Source organism: Corylus avellana, chromosome ca10 (genome assembly GCF_901000735.1).
Source record: "Corylus avellana chromosome ca10, CavTom2PMs-1.0".
NCBI lineage: Eukaryota > Viridiplantae > Streptophyta > Magnoliopsida > Fagales > Betulaceae > Corylus > Corylus avellana.
The window spans coordinates 677,608-699,181 of NC_081550.1; the positions used below are offsets into that span (position 1 = coordinate 677,608).

General features: G+C 36.1%; 2 protein-coding genes across 2 annotated transcripts; one reads left to right on the forward strand and one right to left on the reverse strand.

Moving 5' to 3' along the window:
* Positions 1 to 430: 430 nt before the first annotated feature.
* Positions 431 to 7,841, reverse strand: LOC132163395 (serine/threonine-protein phosphatase PP2A-3 catalytic subunit-like). The gene is made up of 11 exons (XM_059573678.1): positions 7,484 to 7,841; positions 6,134 to 6,190; positions 5,042 to 5,125; positions 4,469 to 4,540; positions 3,780 to 3,851; positions 3,424 to 3,464; positions 2,537 to 2,603; positions 1,534 to 1,725; positions 1,326 to 1,415; positions 1,125 to 1,232; positions 431 to 987 (listed from the first exon to the last, which is right to left on the reverse strand). The coding sequence occupies exons 1-11, from the start codon at positions 7,568 to 7,570 to the stop codon at positions 922 to 924; spliced, it is 936 nt and encodes a 311-aa protein (XP_059429661.1). The 5' UTR covers positions 7,571 to 7,841; the 3' UTR covers positions 431 to 921.
* Positions 7,842 to 11,368: 3,527 nt separating this feature from the next.
* Positions 11,369 to 20,145, forward strand: LOC132163308 (DEAD-box ATP-dependent RNA helicase 37-like). The gene is made up of 7 exons (XM_059573548.1): positions 11,369 to 11,565; positions 12,082 to 12,975; positions 13,057 to 13,140; positions 14,142 to 14,384; positions 14,795 to 14,962; positions 15,163 to 15,276; positions 19,106 to 20,145. The coding sequence occupies exons 2-7, from the start codon at positions 12,211 to 12,213 to the stop codon at positions 19,607 to 19,609; spliced, it is 1,878 nt and encodes a 625-aa protein (XP_059429531.1). The 5' UTR covers positions 11,369 to 11,565; positions 12,082 to 12,210; the 3' UTR covers positions 19,610 to 20,145.
* Positions 20,146 to 21,574: the final 1,429 nt, after the last annotated feature.

A 21,574-nucleotide genomic window follows, 5' to 3' on the forward strand; every position in this document is an offset into this window, starting at 1 on the left:
ATGTGAATCCTTAAGAACTTCAACACCAAGAAAAGAAAAAATCAAATGCCCCAATTCCTTATTAGCTGAAGTAACTCAACAATAACCGATGGATTTGAACATATTATAAGGATATTATCCACATAAATCAAGATGAATCCGAACCAGAAGCCCTAAAACCAACCTCAAGTAATCTATTACTCATTCAAGCTACATGGAAATTGGGAACGATTGTATCCCGGAGGTTGAGACATGTATGCCTCCTTAAAATACTTGCAATTTTAAAGGCCGATCCAAACACATTTATGCATTTTTAAAAATAGTGTTTTGAAACTGCTAAATCAAACAGGCATTAAATGCATTTCCATTGGTTTCCTAATCCTATATCTCAACACATTTCCCTTGGTTTCCTTCTCATATGTAATCTTCAAACCGTATATCAGGGTAGGAGTGTGAAAAAGAGAAGAAAAATAGATTAAGAGAAAGCAACTACTCTTCGAACGTTCAATTATGAGTACTCAAAATACAAGAGGAAAGCGCCTATTGAAGAAAACATTTAACGCAGACTAACAGGAAAAATTATAAAAACACCCATTATATGAAAAGTTTACTCATCATCCCTCTACATACCCTTAACCAAAACCACCATCCTTCTACAGAAAAGAGGGGAAAAAATGGGGACAAAGAAAAAGGAATATCAGTGCTAAGAAATAAAAGATGCCATATTGTTCACTGGAATTGGTACATATGCTGCTTCAGCGTTACCACCTCTGCTTCTTCCTCTCTGGAAACTGAAAGCATAATCAAATGAGTAATCACAGTAAACCCCACCTGCACATTTTACATGTTTTTAACCTCCCAACCACCATAGAATCCCTCATCAACGTGAACCAGCTAGCAGGCACTAGCCGCTGCCAATTCAGCAACTACTTGACCGCTGCATCATAGGAAGTAATCAGGTGTTCTCCGGGTTACATCAGGTTCTCCCCTCCTTGGAGCAGGCTCAAACTGCACCCAGACATAAAAAGGTTTTGAGCTTTGTCAAAAACCACGTATATGTATGGCGTTGCAAAAATGATGGTCCACAGCCAGAAGTGTTCATGTGAGTATGTTTAGAGAGAGAGAGAGAGAGAGAGATAAGCAACCTGAATGAATGTGTGGCCCTTGCAGTCATCAACTTCCAGGATGGACGCCATGTTTCCACAGCGATAACAATAATTAGGTGCACTAAATATGGTAACCACTTTTTGTTCCTGTCACAAGGAGTGCACATTGAGGACACAAACTGACCAACTCAAAACAAAAAACCAGGTCAAACAAAGCCTCAAAATAGGGCCAAGACTTACGTGACCCCAGTTATATCCCTCCATAACCAGCTGGTGAGCTCTAGCAATCAACTTTAGGTTATTGGTTTGGTTAAACTGCTCAGATATGTCCTGTGAAATGACAAGCAAACGGGTCAATAAAGCTTGTAAAAATACAACCAAACAGATCAATAGAGCTTGACATTAACTGGGAAAGTCAGATTTTAACCAAAAACAGAAGATAACCTACCTGGCCAAACGTGTATCCAGCACCCCTGGGTGAGATACCCCAACCACAACGATCATCTGGGTCAGACCATAAAAGATCACACATGGGGCCCTCATGAGGAACTTCTTGAACACGGTCAAAATTACGAATGTTATCAAGGGTTTCAATGGAAGGGGACAATCCACCATGCAGACAAAATATTTCAGATTCAACCTTCAAAAGAGAAGGAAGGTTTACAAATGAGTAATGTATCACAATCAAAATTCAACACCTAAGAACATCAACAGTTGAATATTACTGCAATGTATATAACATTATTGATTTCTGAACTAAGATATTACAAAAATGAAAAAACAGTCCTTAACCACAGAGCTCAATCAGAATGCAGAATTAAGATGCAGAAGCAGAAATTTGACATATGGTGCAAGTTTTGAAGGAGTGACAGGCTCTGATAAAAAAAAAATAAACCAAATTCTTTAGAATAGCATGAAATCCACCACAAAACCATAAAAGTTTATGCATCGTATGCTCTTCCGAAAAAACAAAGTTGATCAGATAATCAATGCTCTTTTGCATGATAACAGTTTGCGCTCATGCTTTAACAAAGCATTACTAGCAGGGGAAGTGCACAAATAGCAATGCAACTCGCTATGGGGGTGGCTGACCAATGTAACAATTGTTGAATCATGCTGGCAATGTTACTAATGGTGAGTTATTGATCACAAGGTTGCAAGAAGGGAGCTATAAAATTTTCAAAGACAACATTTGCATCAATCCTTCTCAAAAGAAATTATTCATCACCTATTCCATTCTGGCTCAACAAAGCCTCATCAAAGCCTTTGGAAGCAGCTACATATAAATGGTTCCTTACAATGTTTCTAGGTTGTTCTTCTTCCTTATGTACCAAAAGAAAGATGCTGATGGCTTTGTACACTACAAACTCGGATGAAACAGATGCAGGACAGCATTACCCTACAACAAGCATTTAAAGCATCAAGGAAATAGCAATATATAAGATACTAACCAATGCTGTCAGCGGAAAATAGTCAAACAAATCTGTAAAGATCTTCCAAACATTGGCGTTACCATACCTGAAAACAAACCAAGAATAGATTACCTCTACAGACAACTAGAATGATAATGATGAACCAAATTAAAGAGGGCAGACAGTGAGAGTAGGAGTAGGATGTACAAAAAGGATGTGCATGTACGAAACTAGCAGCACATCTCAAAGGAAAAATAGATCTAAAATAAATTCCGTAACAAATATACACCACTAACTAAGTTTGAGTTGTTCAATTTAATTCAGTAGTTATCAATAAAGCATGACGCACTTGTCCTTAATTTGCCAAACTCGGACATTGGATCACATGTTAGTTATTTGACACAATTCAAATGCACCAGCATTGCATTGTATACACACAAGAAGTACCAAAAATCTCACATTACATTGTTCAATTCCATAGCATGGATGTAAACAGATTGACACAAACGTAAAACCAAGTGGAAAATATGACTATATGTAAGGCTATGTATACTGCCCGTTTTCTTTTACAATACCCTTCTTAACAAAATGTATAAGTTAAAGAATAGTACATCCCATTTACCCTCCCATTCTCTAACCAATTTGGGAGGATTGAAAAAGTATTGGCCGAAGTGGGAAATTAACATTTTTCCCTCTTACTGAGCAGTGAAAAAACATAATCTACCCGCCATTATCTTCCTCCCCCCACTTTTTTTCTGAAGGAAAAAAAAAAAAAAAAAAACAGAAAGGGGGAAGGGGGGTGGGGGGGGTTTAACTAAGGAACAGAATTCAACCTACACCCTTAAACCAAAGTCACAAGGATATCATTCATTACAATAGCAGCCTAAATTGAACTAGCAGAAAACCAGAGATGCCAAGAAACTCACTTCCGCAGGCACTCATCATAGAACCCATAAACTTGAGTAATCTGCAATGGGAAACACAAGGGCATAATAAGCGTAAACAACTCAACGCAACCCAATACTACTACAAAACCCATGAAAGACTAGCATCACAGAAAAGTTTTAACCAAAAATTGCATTACACCTTACAATCTACATGGGAAAACGGACGGACGCCCAAAATGAATCTCCTAATTATAACAAAACAATAGCTCAATGACCAGCTCCTACTACTACAACGACATTAACAATTGTATTATTATTATGAAAATAGAAAGAAACCATTAAGTTGTTGTTTCACAAGAATAAACAGTAAATAATGACATAAATCAAACTTATACCTGACGGCTTTCGTGGTTTCCTCTCAGAATAGTAATACGTTGAGAATAACGCACTTTCAAGGCCACCAGAAGCTGAATGAAGGAGTTAATCAGTACCACAACACTACATACAACTCAAACAAATGCCACCAAGCTGAATAAACACCTTGAAAACAGAAATAAAGAGCATGAAGAACATCCATTTGTACAGTATCATTGATTTAGAACCTACAACTTCTCATGTTTAAGAAAATACCCTCCATCCATGTGTTGCATAAAACTACATGGTACATTCAACAAAAGCACACAACAAGTTCTAATAAGTTGACAAGCCACAACCATACAACCCTACAGACAACATACATGGCAATATAAGAGATACGGCCACTTTAGTCATATGTATGCAACCCTCATTCCCAGTGCAGCAGCAAATGCTACAAAATGGTCGATTCTAGATGTCCTCACCATTAATTGAACCAAATATATTGGCCTCGACTTATATTCAACTCACTTAAAATTGAAGATTTTGGATGTTTTCATCTAGGGAGCATTTATGTTCCGCTTCTTTGTATCAAAAACCTGAGTTTAACTAAAACATATTTTTCCAAGAATCCAGAAAGAATTCTTTGTTGGTAAAACATCAAAAATAATATAAATCTTTCAAATAAAACTTACAAAGCTATAAAGTAAAAGGTAGAACTTATACTTACAGTTACAGTTTCAACTGAGTAGTAGCCACGATCAACATAATCTCCCATAAACAAGTAATTTGTATCTGGACACTACCAACAAAAATATGAAACAGAAATGAATACTTAAATTGTGGATGTTAAGCGATTAATACCTCCAAGCAAAGACAGTTGAGGTTACAGGAAAACAAAGACACTGCAACAAGTTTAATTTATGTCTGAATCGATCTTATCCTTTATTTAATACAAAAGTATAGTCTATTTCTGCACTAAAAACACAATAATTTAGACCTAAAAAAAATAAGAAGATGTAACGGGTATAGTTTAGTGGTAAAAGTGTGATTTGCTCCAAATCATGGATGGTTGTGCAATGCAATTAAGGATGTTTGATGGCATCGACCAAAGACGATTCAGACAAAAATGTCACATGTTGCAGTCTCAATTATGGACAAAAGTGAGTGAGAGTACAGCACATCATCAGCATTGCAATTACTTTTTTTAACAAGTATCAGCATTGCAATTATAGGCTAGGATACACAAAAAAAAATTGAAGGCTCAATATCTACCAAAAGAAAAACTCAGCCAGACATATACCTTCCCTCCAATGCGAAAAAGCTCTGCAAGGTCATGGAACTGCCCATGAATATCGCCACAAATTGTAACAGGGCTTTTAACAGGCTGCAGTCCAAAAAACCAAAAGATTAGTTAAAAATTGCCAATCTTATAAATAAACATAAGCTGAAAAACCTGATGACGCATAAAAAACAAAAGCATGAATACAAAACAGCAACATAAACCCATGGAAAACATATAAAGCTTGAGTTATGAAATGAAAAAAAAAAAAAAATTGAGACTACATTCAAGTTATACCTCAGCAAAAATATAGTCTGTACCCACTTGGTTTAACCACCATATATTGCAAATACGTGCAAATGGCGACCCAAAATAATCGTATGTTTTTTTCAATATTTTTCATTGCCAATGTCATTTAGGATTTATACCTACCTACAGTATCCCTTGTACAAAATTTATTTAACATACTCATTATGGTTATGAAGGAGAATTTACATTCTTTTTCAGAAGTTTATAAGTCATAAAGTACAGCAGAAGGAATTGTTACCATAATGCAATTTTTTTTTTTTTTTTTTGATAAGTAATAAACTGTTTTATTAAAAGTGTAAAGGCGCCCCAAAGTATGCAATTTATCAATTAACAATTTCCATTATTTTGTGGAAAACACGCTCAAAGCACAAGGTTCATTCCTAGGGAAGTTACAAATAGATTCTCTTCTATATAGAAAGGAAAAAATGCAGAATAAAAATTTCAACCTTTAATCTCAGCCACTCAAGTTAAAAAAAAAATACTAATGTGGCAACAAAAGCTTCTAAAAGCTAAAACAGATTGTCCATGGAAAGAAAAGGGGGGAAACAATGGGATAATAAAATTCCTAACTTCTAAAACACCATGGCTAGAATGAGAACACTCCTAAGTCAATTAATTAGCCACCAGTGAATTCAAAGGAACTAAATAAACTGTTTACATGCGTTTTAACAATCCTCACCAGCCAACTTGCATCTCTTATTCTTTAATTAGCTCACATCAATATATCAAAAATCTGGTCAAAAAGGTAAATTCATATATTATATAAGTATGGAGACAGCACAATAGAATAGATAAAAAAGATACCTGGACATTGCTTTCTTCCATTAATATCTCCTTAGCCTTATCACACAGCACCCTTACCTACACCAATATAACAAGTTAACTATGATTAATTGAAGTTAGATTATAGAAGGAAAGAAATGCGTTTGCTCAAAGAAAAATTCCGACCACCATAATAAGGTGATCTCATTCCCATAAAGCAACAGGAGAATAAATTAGCGAAGTTACACAGACAAATCCATCAAACTGAAGCACTGGAATCAAATGGCAGCTATAATTTAAAAAGGAGAAAGCAAAAAATAAGCAAAAATCTAACTATAAAATTGAGCAATTGACTGTAACCTAAAATGAAAACTACTGGCTCCTTCCCTCACAATCATCTTGCAGCGCTCAATTATGTTCCCTCCCCAATATCACAAAACTTAACTTCAAGAGATGCTCAAAACGCGGCCATGCTCATATAATTTAGAGAATCGGGCAGTAAACCACCAATAGTAGCTTTTAAAGCAAGGAGCTAAATTCCCCCACCCCCAGTATTCAGTGAGAAATGCAATTGGATATCCCTTAGCATTAGCTGTCAAGAGCTCGCACTCCTCTTGAGTCTCGCCTACCTTTAGCCAAGACAATCTTGTGACACCAACATATCTTTCAATAAAACATCCTTTGAAAGGTTTTCACAAACAAATATGTAGTAGTATATTTAAAGAGGCAACTTCCATTCCTTCCTCATCGTCCGTCCCAAAGACTTTGTTCCGTCAGATTTCAGGGACTTAAAACTCTACAAAATGATACCAATAAACAGAATCATCTCCACCAAGCCACAACAAAAAAAGGTTCGCAAACCGCTTATGCTAAAATTCACATTGCCAGGCAAATATGGAACAACACTTCCCACAATAAACTCGCTCTAACAAGGCAAAGATTCAATCAAACTACGATGACCAAAAATTTATTCGGTTTTTCCTTGGCAGCTAAAAGAATTTCATACAATAACAGGAAATTTTTGTTTCATTGGCATAAGTTACCTCCCCTTGTAGTCTACACAAGCTCAAAAACAAGCCTAAGATTCAAAACACATGCAAACAAGGCCCTATTTGAGACACACCCTCCAACGGATCTGATTCCATTTCCAATAAATCACAAACCCACCACCCAATGGATCCAAAAACCCCCTAATTCGGCCAAATCCCACAGATCGCACGCCCATATCACCCATACACTGAAAAACACACAAATACTTTGATCTGGCCCGCACAAACCCAAACAAATCGAACCCGATCCGTCACATTTCTCGAAAACCACAACACAAACAGATCAAAACCACCCAAAAACAGCGAAAAAAAAAGTACGAAAATCGTGGCGGAGAAAAAGCACCTCCTGCTCGGACAAGGGCTTGCACTGCATGAGCTGCGAAATCTGCTCGTCCAGGTTCCCATGCGCGTTCGAAGGGACCGAATCCATGCTCTTCCTCTCCTCCTTTCCCCAAAAACGCACCGCTTCACAGATCAGGATACCTCCGACTCTCGCCCCCAGCCACACAGCCCCTAGAATCCCACAAGCCCTTGGTAGATCTCTGAGAACCCTAGCCTTCCTCTTCTTCTTCCTCTTCCTGCAGCTGTGGAGAGAGAACACGAAGCCCTAGAGAGAGAGTGTGTGTGTGGTGGAGAAACCAAAACACAAAACGCTGCTTTTTGTGTCTTTCAGGCTCTCTCGTTTAGGCTCTCTTTTTCGGAAATAACCTGGTTTTCGGGGTTTTTAAATTTTGTGAAATTTTAGAGTGGGGTTTTGAGTCGCGGGCTTGGCGCGTGCAGTTGTTGGGGTTAATAAGGGGGAAGTCAATTGCGGTTGTGGCGGGGTTTGGGTGGGGGAGGGATTTGCGCGGTTCAGGATGGCGCGTGGTGGATCGAGGGTGTGTTTTGTTTGAGATTGTGGTCTGTGGATGGAAATGGTTGTCTCTTTATGGAAAAGACCATTAATGGAAGAGATCATGCCATGGAGTCATGGAGACTCATGCTTATGCAAGTGACTGTGCTTTCATGTATCCAAATATTTTATTTTTTTTTAAAAAAAAAAAAAAAATCTCAATGGAAAAATACAAAAATGCTCCATTTTCTACCTATTTTATAGGACAAAAATTTCCTCAAAACCGATATGGAAAAAATATCCTTCAATCCATATAAAATAGTGTCAAATGTCTATAAACATTTAAAATGCACATTAAATTATTAACCTCATTATAGCAATTTACTAATTTATACTAAATTTAATGTGTCTTTTAAATGTTTATAAACACTTTGTATTATTTTATATGAGTTGGATAATATTTCCTCTATACCCATTTAGAAGAAATTTCTGTCCCATTTTATAAAGCTGCATGAAGTTTGAGAAATAATATTGAGCAAAACAAAGACATGGAAAACTCGAAATGAATGGAGTGATAAAAGTAAATTAGGACATATTAAGAAATAAGACAATTGCAGGAGTAATTATTAAGAAAATAAACATGTACTTACATCCATGCGTTCTTCAAAACTCTATATAATTGACATTACAGTAGTTAAGCAAATGCTGAAGGTTGTATAATTTAATAGAGATTTGGATATTCATAATACCATATTGGAGGGAGATGCACTAGGGAGAGTTCAAGAAGCAGTTGATTGACGATGTGAATATGGTGCTCACAAGTCTTTAATCACGGTATATGAGGTACACCAAGAGGGAATTAAACACGGCAACTCATCGTCTATCGAAAGCGACAATTCAACATTCTCTAAAGCAAATATGAACAGAGGATTATCCTTTTTTATCCATCATATTATAGCTGCGCCTGATGCTTAAACGTGATTTTTAATAAAGATTTGAAAATTTACCTAAAAAATAAACAATATAAAACACAAAACACTCTTCCAAACATGAAGTCCGATTTCAAGTTTATGTCACCTCTTAACATTTTTTCAAACCAAATATAGATTTAAAAAAAAAAAAAAAAAAAACACCACACAAAACACATTAATAATTTAGCTTTTTCGTTTAGCTTGAATTGACAAGTAGATATTTTTCACATTGTTGATTGAGATTTGAATTTTCTAAGTAAGTTAAATTTTGGTTGAGCGATAGCTTGCATGTTTAGAATAATCATGCATTAGCACAGTATAATTAGTGCTAAATTAAAAACTAAGTGTTTTAATTTATTAGCAAATTGATAAAAAAAACATGGGAGGGTGACAAGGCACGCTGACGAGAAATGTTAGGGGTTAATAAGTTTTTTTACGTTTGACTCATATTCCTTTACAATTAACAATTGAATTTGTAGAATCCACCATTGACTTACGTGAGATCTAAATAAGTCTACAAATTCAATGGTTGATTGTAAGAGAATATGTGCCAAATATGAGAAATTTATTGACCCTTAACATTTATCCACACTGACCACCCTTAGCTAGGCGCTTACATGGCAGAACTATTAATGTGACATTAACTTAGTATTGTCATGTTAGTAATTTTAAACGATTTTGAATGAAATGAGTGAGATAAGAATTTTGGAAAATTTAAAGAATCAAGAGTCGGATTTAAAAATTTCAATAAATAAATCAAAATTACACAATTAGTCATAGAGTAATTATATTTGCCCTTTCTGTTTGGATGAAAGATTTTCTTGTTTTCATTTGAGATATCATAATCATTGACCAACTTGCTCCTGGATGAACATGGCATCCCCCTGTTGTGATTTATTTATATTTTTTAAATATTCATATATATTTAAATAAATATATTTCTAGCAAAAACATAAAAAAATATATATATATTTTAAACACACATTCTTTTTTTTATTTTTTATGAGTACACATTCAAACTGGATATTTTCTCCTATTTCATTTAATAATTAGTGTTTAACCTAGAAAATTGCTGGATGTAACAAGCTTTTATTTTATTTTATTTTTTATTTTTAAACAAACTTTATACTTGATTTAATATTAACGAAAGCAAAATAAAAGAAATCAATATAGGAGAGAGAATTAGCGAGCATAAAGCCCGGTACAAGTTGGGGCCCAACCCAATAAAGGATAGCCTATTCACCATGGATTCGGACCTCATAGAATTCAATTTTTATATAACATGTGTCAATTACTAATTAAAAATAAAAGATAAATTATAAAATTCATTATTTTTATTATTTTTAACCATTTTTCATATAGCGAATGGATGAATTATCTAATTGTATTTGTGTAAGACTCACATAAGTCCACAAATCCAATAGTTAAGATAGCTAAAAAATAGTTGTATAACACGCCTCTTCAAAAAAAATACTCAAGTTTGATAACACGTCACCGTTAGTTTGTGTTTACAATTTAAAAAAGTGCGATTTTAAAACTTAATTTTTAAAATGAAGTTGAGTGTTTGGAAAAATCTCATTTTAACCTCTAAAATTGCAATTCAGCATCTACAATTGTGCGTTTTTTAAAAACACCCATTTAAAAACCCATACGTAAATTTTTAAAAACACAATTCCAAATAATTAATTTTATGCTATTTTGTTTAAAATTACATTTTTTATCAATGAAATCGAAATGACAAACCACCCTCGGAATATAATTGAAAAAGTGTTGATTTTGTTTTTCAATAACTAAGCTGATTCCTATAACTAAAATTGCAAGGGCATGTTTTGGATTGTATTTGATGGGCATAAAAACGCTTTTAACACTAAAAAAATTCGTTTAAAAAAAAAGTACTCGTTTGGTAAAAAAATTAAAATTATTTTTGAAGGTAAAAAAAAACTTAAAAATTGCCAAAATATACTTTTGACAAAAAGTTAAAAATGAAGTTTTTACCCAAATTTTTTTTTATTTAAAAATTTTATTTTCCAAACACAATCCTAAACCAACTCTACGTCTAGCATTACTTATTATACTAATTATTTATTTCCAAGCAAATAACAGAATTTAGATTTAGCTAGTAGTTTTTTTTTTTTTTTAAATCACTAAATATTAAACTTTTTTATACATTTTTGAAATATATAAATTGGAAAATATCAGGATATACGTTTATAGAATGATTATTAGAGAGTGGTAACTCACGCACGTACGTTAGCGCAATTTGAGTTGGTTTGGACCGCTCGTTCGTATTATGAAGCAGCCGCAGTATGTACGGACCTCCCTCAATTTCCACTCATATATATACACATGGAGAGGGAGGGAGAAAATTCAACGATTTTTTTTTCTTTTTCTATTTGATTCCTTTTGACGCAAAGCAAAAAAAAAAAAGAAAAAAAGAAAAAAGCGAAACGCACACGCAAATTATATTTACTTTGATGTATAAATAAATATTCCCACAGCCAGAGGGGGAGAGAGAGAGAGAGATATTTATGTTGTTCGGTATTGGAAGCGCTTTTGTCTGCAGAAATTAGGGTTTCTGGATCTTCGACTACCTTCGCCACATTCTAGGGTTTTGTCCTGCAGGTTCTGGTCTCTCCGTTTGTCTCTGTCGGTGTCTCTGTCGCTCTATCTGTGTTTGTGTGTGTGTGTGTGTGTGTGTGTGTGTTTGCATGTGTGTTTATTTCATTATAGTTCATTTTTTAGATTTTTGCTTGTGCTGCTTTGGTGTTATAGATTAGGGCTCTGGATTTTGTTTTGTTTGGGAGTTTTTATTTTATTTTTTATTTTTTATTTATTTGGAATTTGTTTGGTTGGTGAGAAAATTCAGGAGGAGCAGGGGTATATAGGGAATATTCGGTTTCTGGTTGGTTGGGGTGGAAATGGCTGTTATGTGTGGATGCATTGCCATTTGTGTATTGATGTTTTGCATTTGATGCTCGTGTTAGTCGCGATTTGCTTGATCGCGATTTGCTTGATTTCTCTCTTTTTTTTTTTTTTTTTTTTTTTTTTGTGGAGTTTCAGATCAAAATGACATTGTGGATGATGGGTTTTACTTGATTGATTAATTTGTTTGTTGTTTTTTTTCACCTCTTTGATCAGGTTTTTTTTTGAAATTTACTGGCTCTAATTCGTGGAGATACTGGGTTTTCAAGGAAGGGTGTGTGTAGGCGGCTGTGAATTTATTCTGATTTGGGTCCTGGGTCGAGAGGGAATTGCTGGGAATTTGTCATGAGTACACGAACTTCGTGGGCGGATTTGGCTGCAAACTCTGCAGCTGAGAATGCAGCTACTGGGTCTTCTTCTGCTAACAATGGGGGCGTAGGTGCCACATCGGCCCCTGCCCGGAGCACGTATGTTCCTCCACATCTTCGGAACCGTCCACCTGCTTCTGACTCACCTGCTCCAGCTAATACTGGACCTGTTACTAATGATCGATCTGGGTATGGTGGGGGTGGCCGTGGCGGTGGATGGGGTGGTGGTCCTAGGAATGATTATGGTCGAGCTGGGTATGGTGGGGGTGGCCGCGGCGGTGGATGGGGTGGCAGAAGTGGTGGTTGGGACCGGGGGAGAGAACGGGAAGTGAACCCGTTCGAAGATGATGACGATACAGAGCCAGCCTTTAGTGAGCAAGAGAATAGTGGCATTAACTTTGAAGCCTATGACGATATTCCAGTGGAGACAAGTGGTGAAAATGTGCCCCCGCCTGTGAATACCTTTGCGGAGATAGATTTGGGTGATGCACTTAATCATAATATTCGGAGGTGCAAGTATGTGAAGCCAACTCCTGTGCAACGGAATGCTATCCCGATTTCCCTTGCAGGGAGGGACTTGATGGCTTGTGCCCAGACTGGCTCTGGCAAGACAGCTGCTTTCTGTTTCCCAATCATTAGTGGAATTATGACGGGCCAGAGTGTTCAGAGACCACCCCGTGGGGCACGTACTGTTTATCCTCTTGCTCTTATTCTCTCTCCAACTAGGGAGCTCTCAATGCAAGTGAGTTTATTTATATGACTGCTTCCATTTATATGCTAATTTTTATTATAACCAGATTTTAAATCCCGCTGAAAATTTCAGATACATGAGGAAGCTAGGAAATTTTCATATCAGACGGGTGTCAGGGTCGTTGTTGCTTATGGAGGTGCACCAATTAACCAACAGGTTTTATTTTTGACTTGTTTTTAATTTTCTGTTGCCTTGTAATTTTGCTTGAAATGGGATATGTACTCTTCTGGTGTTGTGCCTGGTTATGGTTTGTTGCTTTTCTCCCTTTCAATCTTATTGTTTTCTTTTATAAAGTTGTAGTTGTAATGGTGTGTTGTGCCTTCTGTGTTGATTGTAAACGATATGAAGCTGTTATATGTTTCTATTTCGGTGGAATGTATTTTACATGTTAAATGATCTTGTTTCCATGGTTCACTAGTTGCGGTGGTGCTTCTCTCCAAAAGAGTATTGTGCATAATTAGGAAAAAAACTGGTTCCTTATTGGAAATCTGCACCCACTAGTGGTTGTCAAATTCGACCATCTACTCAACCAGTTGCTATTTTTAATAGTTAGTGGTACAGTTTTCAATCGCCTTTATGAGCTAGACTCGCAAGCAATCCAAATATTTTCTTCTGTTTAGCTTATTGAAGTGCCCTTTTTTGGTTGTCCAAAGCTGATTTATAGTTGGACCTTGGCAGAATATTAAGTAACAATGTCTAGAGACCACAATTTAAGTATTTTGGAAGTTTTTATTTTGCTTTTACTTTCTTTGGCGGCTATCCCCTGAAGTTATAGCCATTAAGTAATTACAGAAGTTGCAAATTACTTAGCACTTGGTATGTTTTCTTGTCTTTCTACTCTTATGAAACTTTTCCTTGAAATTCTCTATAATATTCTTGAGGTTACCCGATGAACATCAACTCTTGTAGGATTTTCATGTGTTAACTGATTGAAATTGGGTATAGAATGGCTGTTTTGCATGTATATTTTTATTGGTTTTACTCCTTGTGGATGATCAACCTGTGGATGTTGCATGCTCATCTTGTGTTATAATGATCTCTGCAAGTTGTCTATTCCACTTTTCTGCATCTTGTTGCTCCTTTAAAATAATTGTTATGATATGCTAGCTTGTAGTGAGGGATTTAGGTAGCATTCCTGATGAGTTATATTTTTTCAGTTGCGGGAACTGGAGAGAGGTGTTGATATTCTTGTGGCAACTCCTGGAAGATTGGTAGATTTGCTGGAGAGGGCTAGAGTTTCATTACAGATGATCAGATATTTAGCTCTAGACGAGGCAGATCGAATGCTGGATATGGGTTTTGAGCCCCAGATAAGGAAAATCGTGGAACAAATGGACATGCCTCCACCTGGTGCAAGGCAGACTATGCTTTTCAGTGCTACTTTCCCCAAAGAGATACAGGTTTGTTTTTGTTGTTTGTGTTTTGTTTTTCAACTGGGAGTATGCTTTTCAACTGATGCTCTTGACTTCTGGCCATTATTTTTGTTTTGATGGGGAATTAGGAATGTCATCTTCTCTTTTTCTTGGGCTGGTTAAAGGGGTTTGGGGGGTGGGTGGGGTTGATGGTGGGCCGGTATGAATTTCAGTTTATGGCATTAAACATGATTGACAAATTAGTTTCCAGCACCTGAACCTCATCTCTAATGCATTGGCACCATAGAATGTAGCATTTTCCTGATATGCACCGAGACAGAAAGTGGTTTGGGATTTATATATCATGCAAAAGGAATATGTACAGCCTCAGTGAAGATTCTTATAGAATCCTTTAATTACGTCAATGTAATACTTTTATGAATTTGGTTGACATGCAGAGATTGGCCTCTGATTTTCTTTCCAATTACATATTTTTGGCTGTTGGAAGAGTGGGCTCGAGTACTGATTTGATTGTCCAAAGAGTTGAATTTGTTCAAGAGTCTGACAAGAGAAGCCATCTCATGGACCTTCTTCATGCACAGAGGGCGAATGGTGCACAGGGCAAGGTACTATTATAGAAAGCATATTCCTGTGCTGCCATATAATTTTTCTTGCTATTGTTATGTGAACAGCTCGTTACACTGGATGATTTATGTTTACAAATTGTTCTTTAAATCAAAAAAACTTTTACTTACAAGGAGGGTGTTTGAAATTGTTGAGCAAAATATGTAGTTTTGTGACTTTTGCTTGCATCATCTGGTTGCAGCAAGCTCTGACATTAGTTTTTGTGGAGACAAAGAAGGGAGCTGATGCACTGGAACATTGGTTATGTTCTAATGGTTTTCCTGCAACTACCATTCACGGTGATAGATCACAACAGGTATTTGTTTTACTGTATGCATACTTTTATGCTGGATATCTATTCTTAGTCAAGCATGTCTTCTTGATAAAAGTATATAAACTAGTTTGAATTCAAATCCATTTAGCAAGTACAAAAATTCACATTTAATCTGTGGCAGGGCAAGGATACATGGGTTCTGTTTTAAACCTTAGTTTCCTGAATAATTTGAAACTAGTATGAGAGTAGATTGTGGGGGATGGCAAGTTATTTAGTAGTGCCATTTACTATATTCTGTATTTTTAGATTTAAATGTTAAAATTGAGTCGCATCGCTGAATTAAAAACATTTGATTGTATGTGTAATAATGTGATAGTTCCCTCTTGTCAACAACTTGTGGTCCTAAAGGCACTTCCATCTCTATAATTGTGGGGTAGTGGGTTTATGTTATGTGTTGATGAAAAGGAAGAAAGAGTATCGCAAGAGGACATTGGAGGAACTTAAGTCCTTTTATTCTCTTTATATTTGGACAATTGCATTTGTAGCTCCTTTGGAGCCTTTGGAGATTGGTTTTCATGATTTTTTATGTTCTTTTTTCTCCTTCTAGTTAGGTGTTTCTCTTATATACTTCTTGTGTACCTGCGTTAGAATAAAATATTCATCTCTATAATTGGGAGCTAGAGTCCCTTGTCGCTTTGCTCGATATGTTGTACTCTTTGAAAACCCATTCGGGAGAGACGAATAAAATGTTGTGGACCCCAAAATGTAATCATGGCTTTGAAGTGGAGCTATTACAAATTATTATAGTCTTGAGATTCTTGTCATTTTCCTTGGAAGAGCGTTTGGAAGGTGAAGGCTCCACCTCGATTTGCTTTCTTTACTTGGACGGCAGCTTTGGCCAAAATCCTCACGATTGATAACCTTAGGAGTGTGTTGCTTTGCAAAAAGAGAGAGGAAATTGTAGCGATATCTGGCACTTGGTTCTCATTTTCTTCGAAGTTTCATGGGTCATGCATAGCTATATTCTAGAGTTGCTTTATACTTGGAAGACTCAAGGGTGGGGACATTCCAAAGAGGCCATTTGGAAAGTTATCTCCACATTACTAATTTGGAGCATTTCGAGAGAAAGAAATCGGCATTTTTTTGAGGATTGTAAGTCCAATGTGCGACAACTAAAATCCTCATTTTTTTTACTCAAAAAAAAAAAAAAAAAAAAAAATCCTCATTTTTGAGATCTCTTTTAGATTGGGCTAATTTTCTTCCTCTAATCTTGTATATCTTGTCAACTTTTTAGATTTTTGACACCAATAGGGTGGTTGCTTCTCTTGTATACTTTTCGTGTATGAGGGCTCTGGGTCTTCTGCTAATACATTGTTATTTGTAATAATAATAATAATGTTGATGGAATTTTTTAGTCCTTCAGAACAATTGTATAGAGCTTGATAGGATGCCAACAATATCCGCAAAATATGTTATAGTGTTATATAAAACTTATTTAAGTATCCTAGGTTTTATATGGAATTATGTGATGTGAAGTTCCAATTTTGGGGTCTGTCCTTTTATTAAAAACAACTGGACAGTTGTGGACAGGTGGGAAGTTTTATTTTTCTTGGCAATTTATTTCATATTCATCGTTGTTGAGGTTTTTGGTGGTATCATTTTCCTCTTCTTTATCTTTCCTGCTACTTATGTGCACAGATTGCAAAGTGCTCAGCTTTGAATCTTAGCAGTTTCCCACTGAGCTACTTTATCCTTAAGCTTGTGTCTTTAACTTATTGACAAAGCATTCTTTATCCTCTTTATTGGATCATGCTTTGCTTTTCCTTAAACTTTATGTGAAACCTTATCTTTTTTTATTTTAAAAGATTAAGCTACTTCTTCAACAAATATCTACGTTATTACATACAAAAGCTCGAGTTGTTTTTATTTTTTCTATGCCACTTCTGAGTCTTGACATGGTGTATACAACCCATCTGTGCATTACTATGATGTGAAATCACAAGGTTTGTTGTTTCTTTCTTACTTCATTCCTTTTCACTCTCTAGGTTCTTCAGTTCATATCCCAATGTAGTCTCTGTGTCATACTTCTGTCTTTCTTAAAACCCCACGTGTTGCTCCATCTTTGGCTAGTGGCTACCAACTTTTAAGGCAGCTCTAATAGTTTTTACTTCTGCCAACAACTCTCATTATTGGCTTTGGATATATATTTTTAAAATTTTGAAGTGCAGTACTCTTAATTTTTTTTTGGAAGGAATGGTGTTTGATCTATGTTAGGATGACATCAGAAGTGAACTGGAAACATGAACCCACAGGAATATGGTGAATGGGACACAATGCTAGGTCTGAATATGGTCTGAGAATTCCCAGGGACATGATTAAGGGTGTCAAAGCAGATGGGAAGTGCTAAAAAAGCTAGGATAAGCTGTGCATATTTTGCATTTCAGCCATGTGGCAAAAGGGGAAATTGTTAAAAGGTCTAGACAAATTGTGTTGATCGTTACTGCTAATAGGAAATTTGCACAATAGTTTGGTTTCTCTGCAATTTCTATCAAAATAACATTTTTGTTAATTTTTTCCAGTAGTGGGGTTTTTAGGAGAATTGGGTATCCCACGTGGGGAAATAGAGTCCAGTTATAATGATATAGTTTATACGGTTGTATCTTCTTCCATGGACAGAGTCTAAGGGAATAACAATGAGAGAAATTCTCTTTTATGTTATTTCTGCTTATTCCGATACTCCCATCTGTTGAACATTCAATGTCATCTTCATATTGTTTGAGCTGGACATGGGGCCATGGCGCTTCTCTGGTTCAAGCTTTTTGACAAAAGGTGAGTTCGGTATGTATGATCTTCCAATTTTGTGACATTAGAAGATTATCTTTGTTTGCTTTAATTTTGCTTGGACACTTCTACTTATCTGATATACACTGCAGGGGCATGTTTGACAAATAAATTGAGAAATATGTGCACAAATCGTTTACTTTTTAACTTAGAAAACTGCACATTCAAACAAACAAAACCCAAGGAGTTTCAACTTTGATGTACTATTCCCACGCAGAAGGGGGTCATATCCCATAAATGTTTCCTCTTTTGTCCTTCATCCAACCCCAAAAACCTCAACAGAAAGGGAAAAAGGCTTTTGGGCACTCTGCCCAGGCATTTTTCTTCTTCTAATCTTGTAGATCTTGTTAACTTTTTAGATTTTTGACACCAATAGGATGGTTGCTTCTTTTGTATACTTTTTGTGTAGGAGGGTTTTGACTGTTGGAGTTAAATGGAGAAATATGTGCAAATCGTAGATTCGTGGACACTTTGTTCATCTATTCTTTTCTTATTTAGATACCTTGAAATGACTGCAACATTGGCATTTTAGAAGCCACTATATATGGACATTACCTTTTGGTATAGAAGACAAAAATTAAGTCTTAACTTCGAAACTGTCCTTGGTTCATGAATAAGAAAAGAATGAGGGTTTTGACTCAGAGTTAAATGGAGAAATATGTGCAAATCGTTAGAATCGTGGACACTTTGTTCATCTATTCTTTTCTTAGTTAGATACCTTGAAATGACTGCAACATTGGCATTTGAGAAGCCACTATATATGGACATTACCTTTTGGTATAGAAGACAAAAATTTAACTCTCAACTTCAAAACTGTCCTTGGGTCATGAATATGACACCGAGAGAGATCTTCACGCGGGACCCTTGTCCTTAATGGTATTTATACTTTACGTTCAAGTGGTTTATTCACCAACTGCTGGCTTGTATGAGGCTTTCTGCCTTATGCAGGCAGGTTTTAAGCTTAATGTGCATATTTCGCATTGGAAGACTCTGTTTAGTTTCTTTATTTGTTTATTTTACATGTCTGTAGGAAAGGGAGCTGGCATTGCGGTCCTTTAAAAGTGGCCACACCCCGATTTTAGTTGCAACTGATGTGGCTGCGCGTGGTCTTGATATTCCACACGTTTCTCATGTGGTCAACTTTGATCTCCCAAATGACATTGATGATTATGTCCACCGCATTGGACGGACAGGGCGGGCTGGCAAATCAGGTTTAGCTACTGCCTTTTTCAATGAGAATAATGCGTCTATGGCACGGGCTTTATCTGAGCTAATGCAAGAATCGAATCAAGAAGTGCCTAGTTGGCTGTCTCGGTTTGCAGCCCGATCTTTTGGTGGAGGGAGGAACCGTCGATCTGGTGGAGGTAGATTTGGTGGGCGTGATTTTAGAAGGGACAGTTCTTTCAGTAGGGGTGGTTCTGATTATTACAGTGGAGGTAACAGCAGCGGTGGGTATGGTGCTTCTTCTGGTGGAGGATATGGTGCTTCTTCTGGTGGAGGATATGGTCCAGGGGTGACCAGTGCATGGGACTAATTTTTGACTTCTAAAGCAGTTGTGGTGTCTAGTTAATGGTTGTGGACTTTTTGCCTTTTCTTATAGGGTCATTTTTCCTCGCTGTCACATCTTTTTGTTAGTGTTTTAAGCCTTTGCTTTTCTATACCGTTAGAGGTGCTTTTAACTTATGAGGGAGGGGGATATTTGCTTGGTATTGGTGCCACAGGGATGGGTGTGTGTAAGTTGGTAGGTGTTGGTGACAAAGTACTAACACATAGGGATTACTCTGCCCTTTTTTTTTATTTGAAAAATTTTTGTCTTCCTTTTTTGGTGGTAATCTTGGTGGGTTATGGGTTGTAGAATATGTAGTGGGAGAGGAAGAGGGTTTCTTTCTGCCGCATCTTGTTTATCTCTTAGGCATATTCATTTCAACCCAATATGTTGGGGGGTATATTGTTGGGGCTCTGGTCCTGGTATTTCTTCTTCCCCATGTCAAGGATTTCGAAGGCTTATGTAAGATTTTGGTTTTGCTGAAATAATACAAAGCTCCCTAGTTAGGAGAATGCATTGCTCTAGTACTTACTAATGGGACCTCTATTCTGGGCTATATGTTGCCAATATGAACGAATGAAGTCAATTTTTGTTTAATATTAAGAGAAACAAATCTGATGGTTATGGAAAACTCTTACTGTATGAGATTGAACTATCCCCATATGATATTATGCTTTTTTCTTGTATTCATTCACCATTTTGATTCCCTTGGTAAGTCTACTTCCAGAGCAGTGGGAATGAAATGCACCAGTGGGATGTGCTGCATGGAAAAAAAAGAGAAGGATATGGTAACCTTTTGTGACAAAGTGCTTAAAACCTTTTTATTTATTTACTTTTCCTTTTCTAAGCAAGATAATGATAATATCAATAGAAAACAAAACTACAAAAGACGGAGCGGAGGATCCTAATACAGTACTGTTCTCATGATTTCTGATCTTATATAATGTTAATGATCAAGACTTGGAGCCGACATTGTAAGCCCATTGGGCAAGTTATGTTTTTAGGTTCTATTTCTACTATGGGAAATTGTCCAAAATTCCAGAAGACCGGTTTTTAGTAGAGTCAATCATTGGGTTAGGTTTTGAAGCATTTTGTCCAACTCTAGCTAAATAAGATGAGAGCCTACAAAATCGTGGTAGTAGGGACTATAACTTCTGGAGATCTAGTCCTCCTCAACTATCTCTAAGAGTTGACTTTTGTGCTCTCGTATATGCATCTTCTAATGAGACAAAGTTGCAGATCAACCAACAATAAAATTATTTCCAAAATAGGACAAAAATGTAGAGTTTGTTTGCAAGGAAAGAGGAGAAAAAAAAAGGGGACACATTGGTCTTTAGGACATGGGGAAAGCAAAATTTCACCTAATGGTTATTTATTTAAGGTAATCTTTGCCCTTTGTTTTGGCTAATCTCTTTGACATACCCAGATGAGCCAAAAGAGCAAGTACACTTATTATTTTGATCACATCACTATCTTGGCCCATGATGTTAAGGAATTAAGGGCATCTTGTGTTAGTTGACAATTTGAAGTATAATCAAATATGTAGGGTTTTCCAAGTCATTATTATTTTTTATTATTGTGTTGTTATTATCATTATTACTAACCTTTTAAGCTGATGAGATGGAGTATATTCAAATAACTAGGAAACCCTACCATACAATTCATGCAAGTTTAGGGCAATCATGAAACCCTAGCTAGTTTTATAATAGTACATATTTTTCAAATAATTGAATTTATGACATCCACCTCACTGTTGATATGACTAACAAAGAGCAAATGATATTTGAACGAAGTTTTCTTTTAAATTAGGTTGAAATAAATTTTTTGAACTTAGTCTCTTACATCTGTCCTTAGAGCATATGATTGAAATAATTTCCTTCAACTCAATTTGAAATAAAATTTTATCTATAATATTTTGTCTTGTGTTTCTATAGTTACTATTGATGTGTAGCT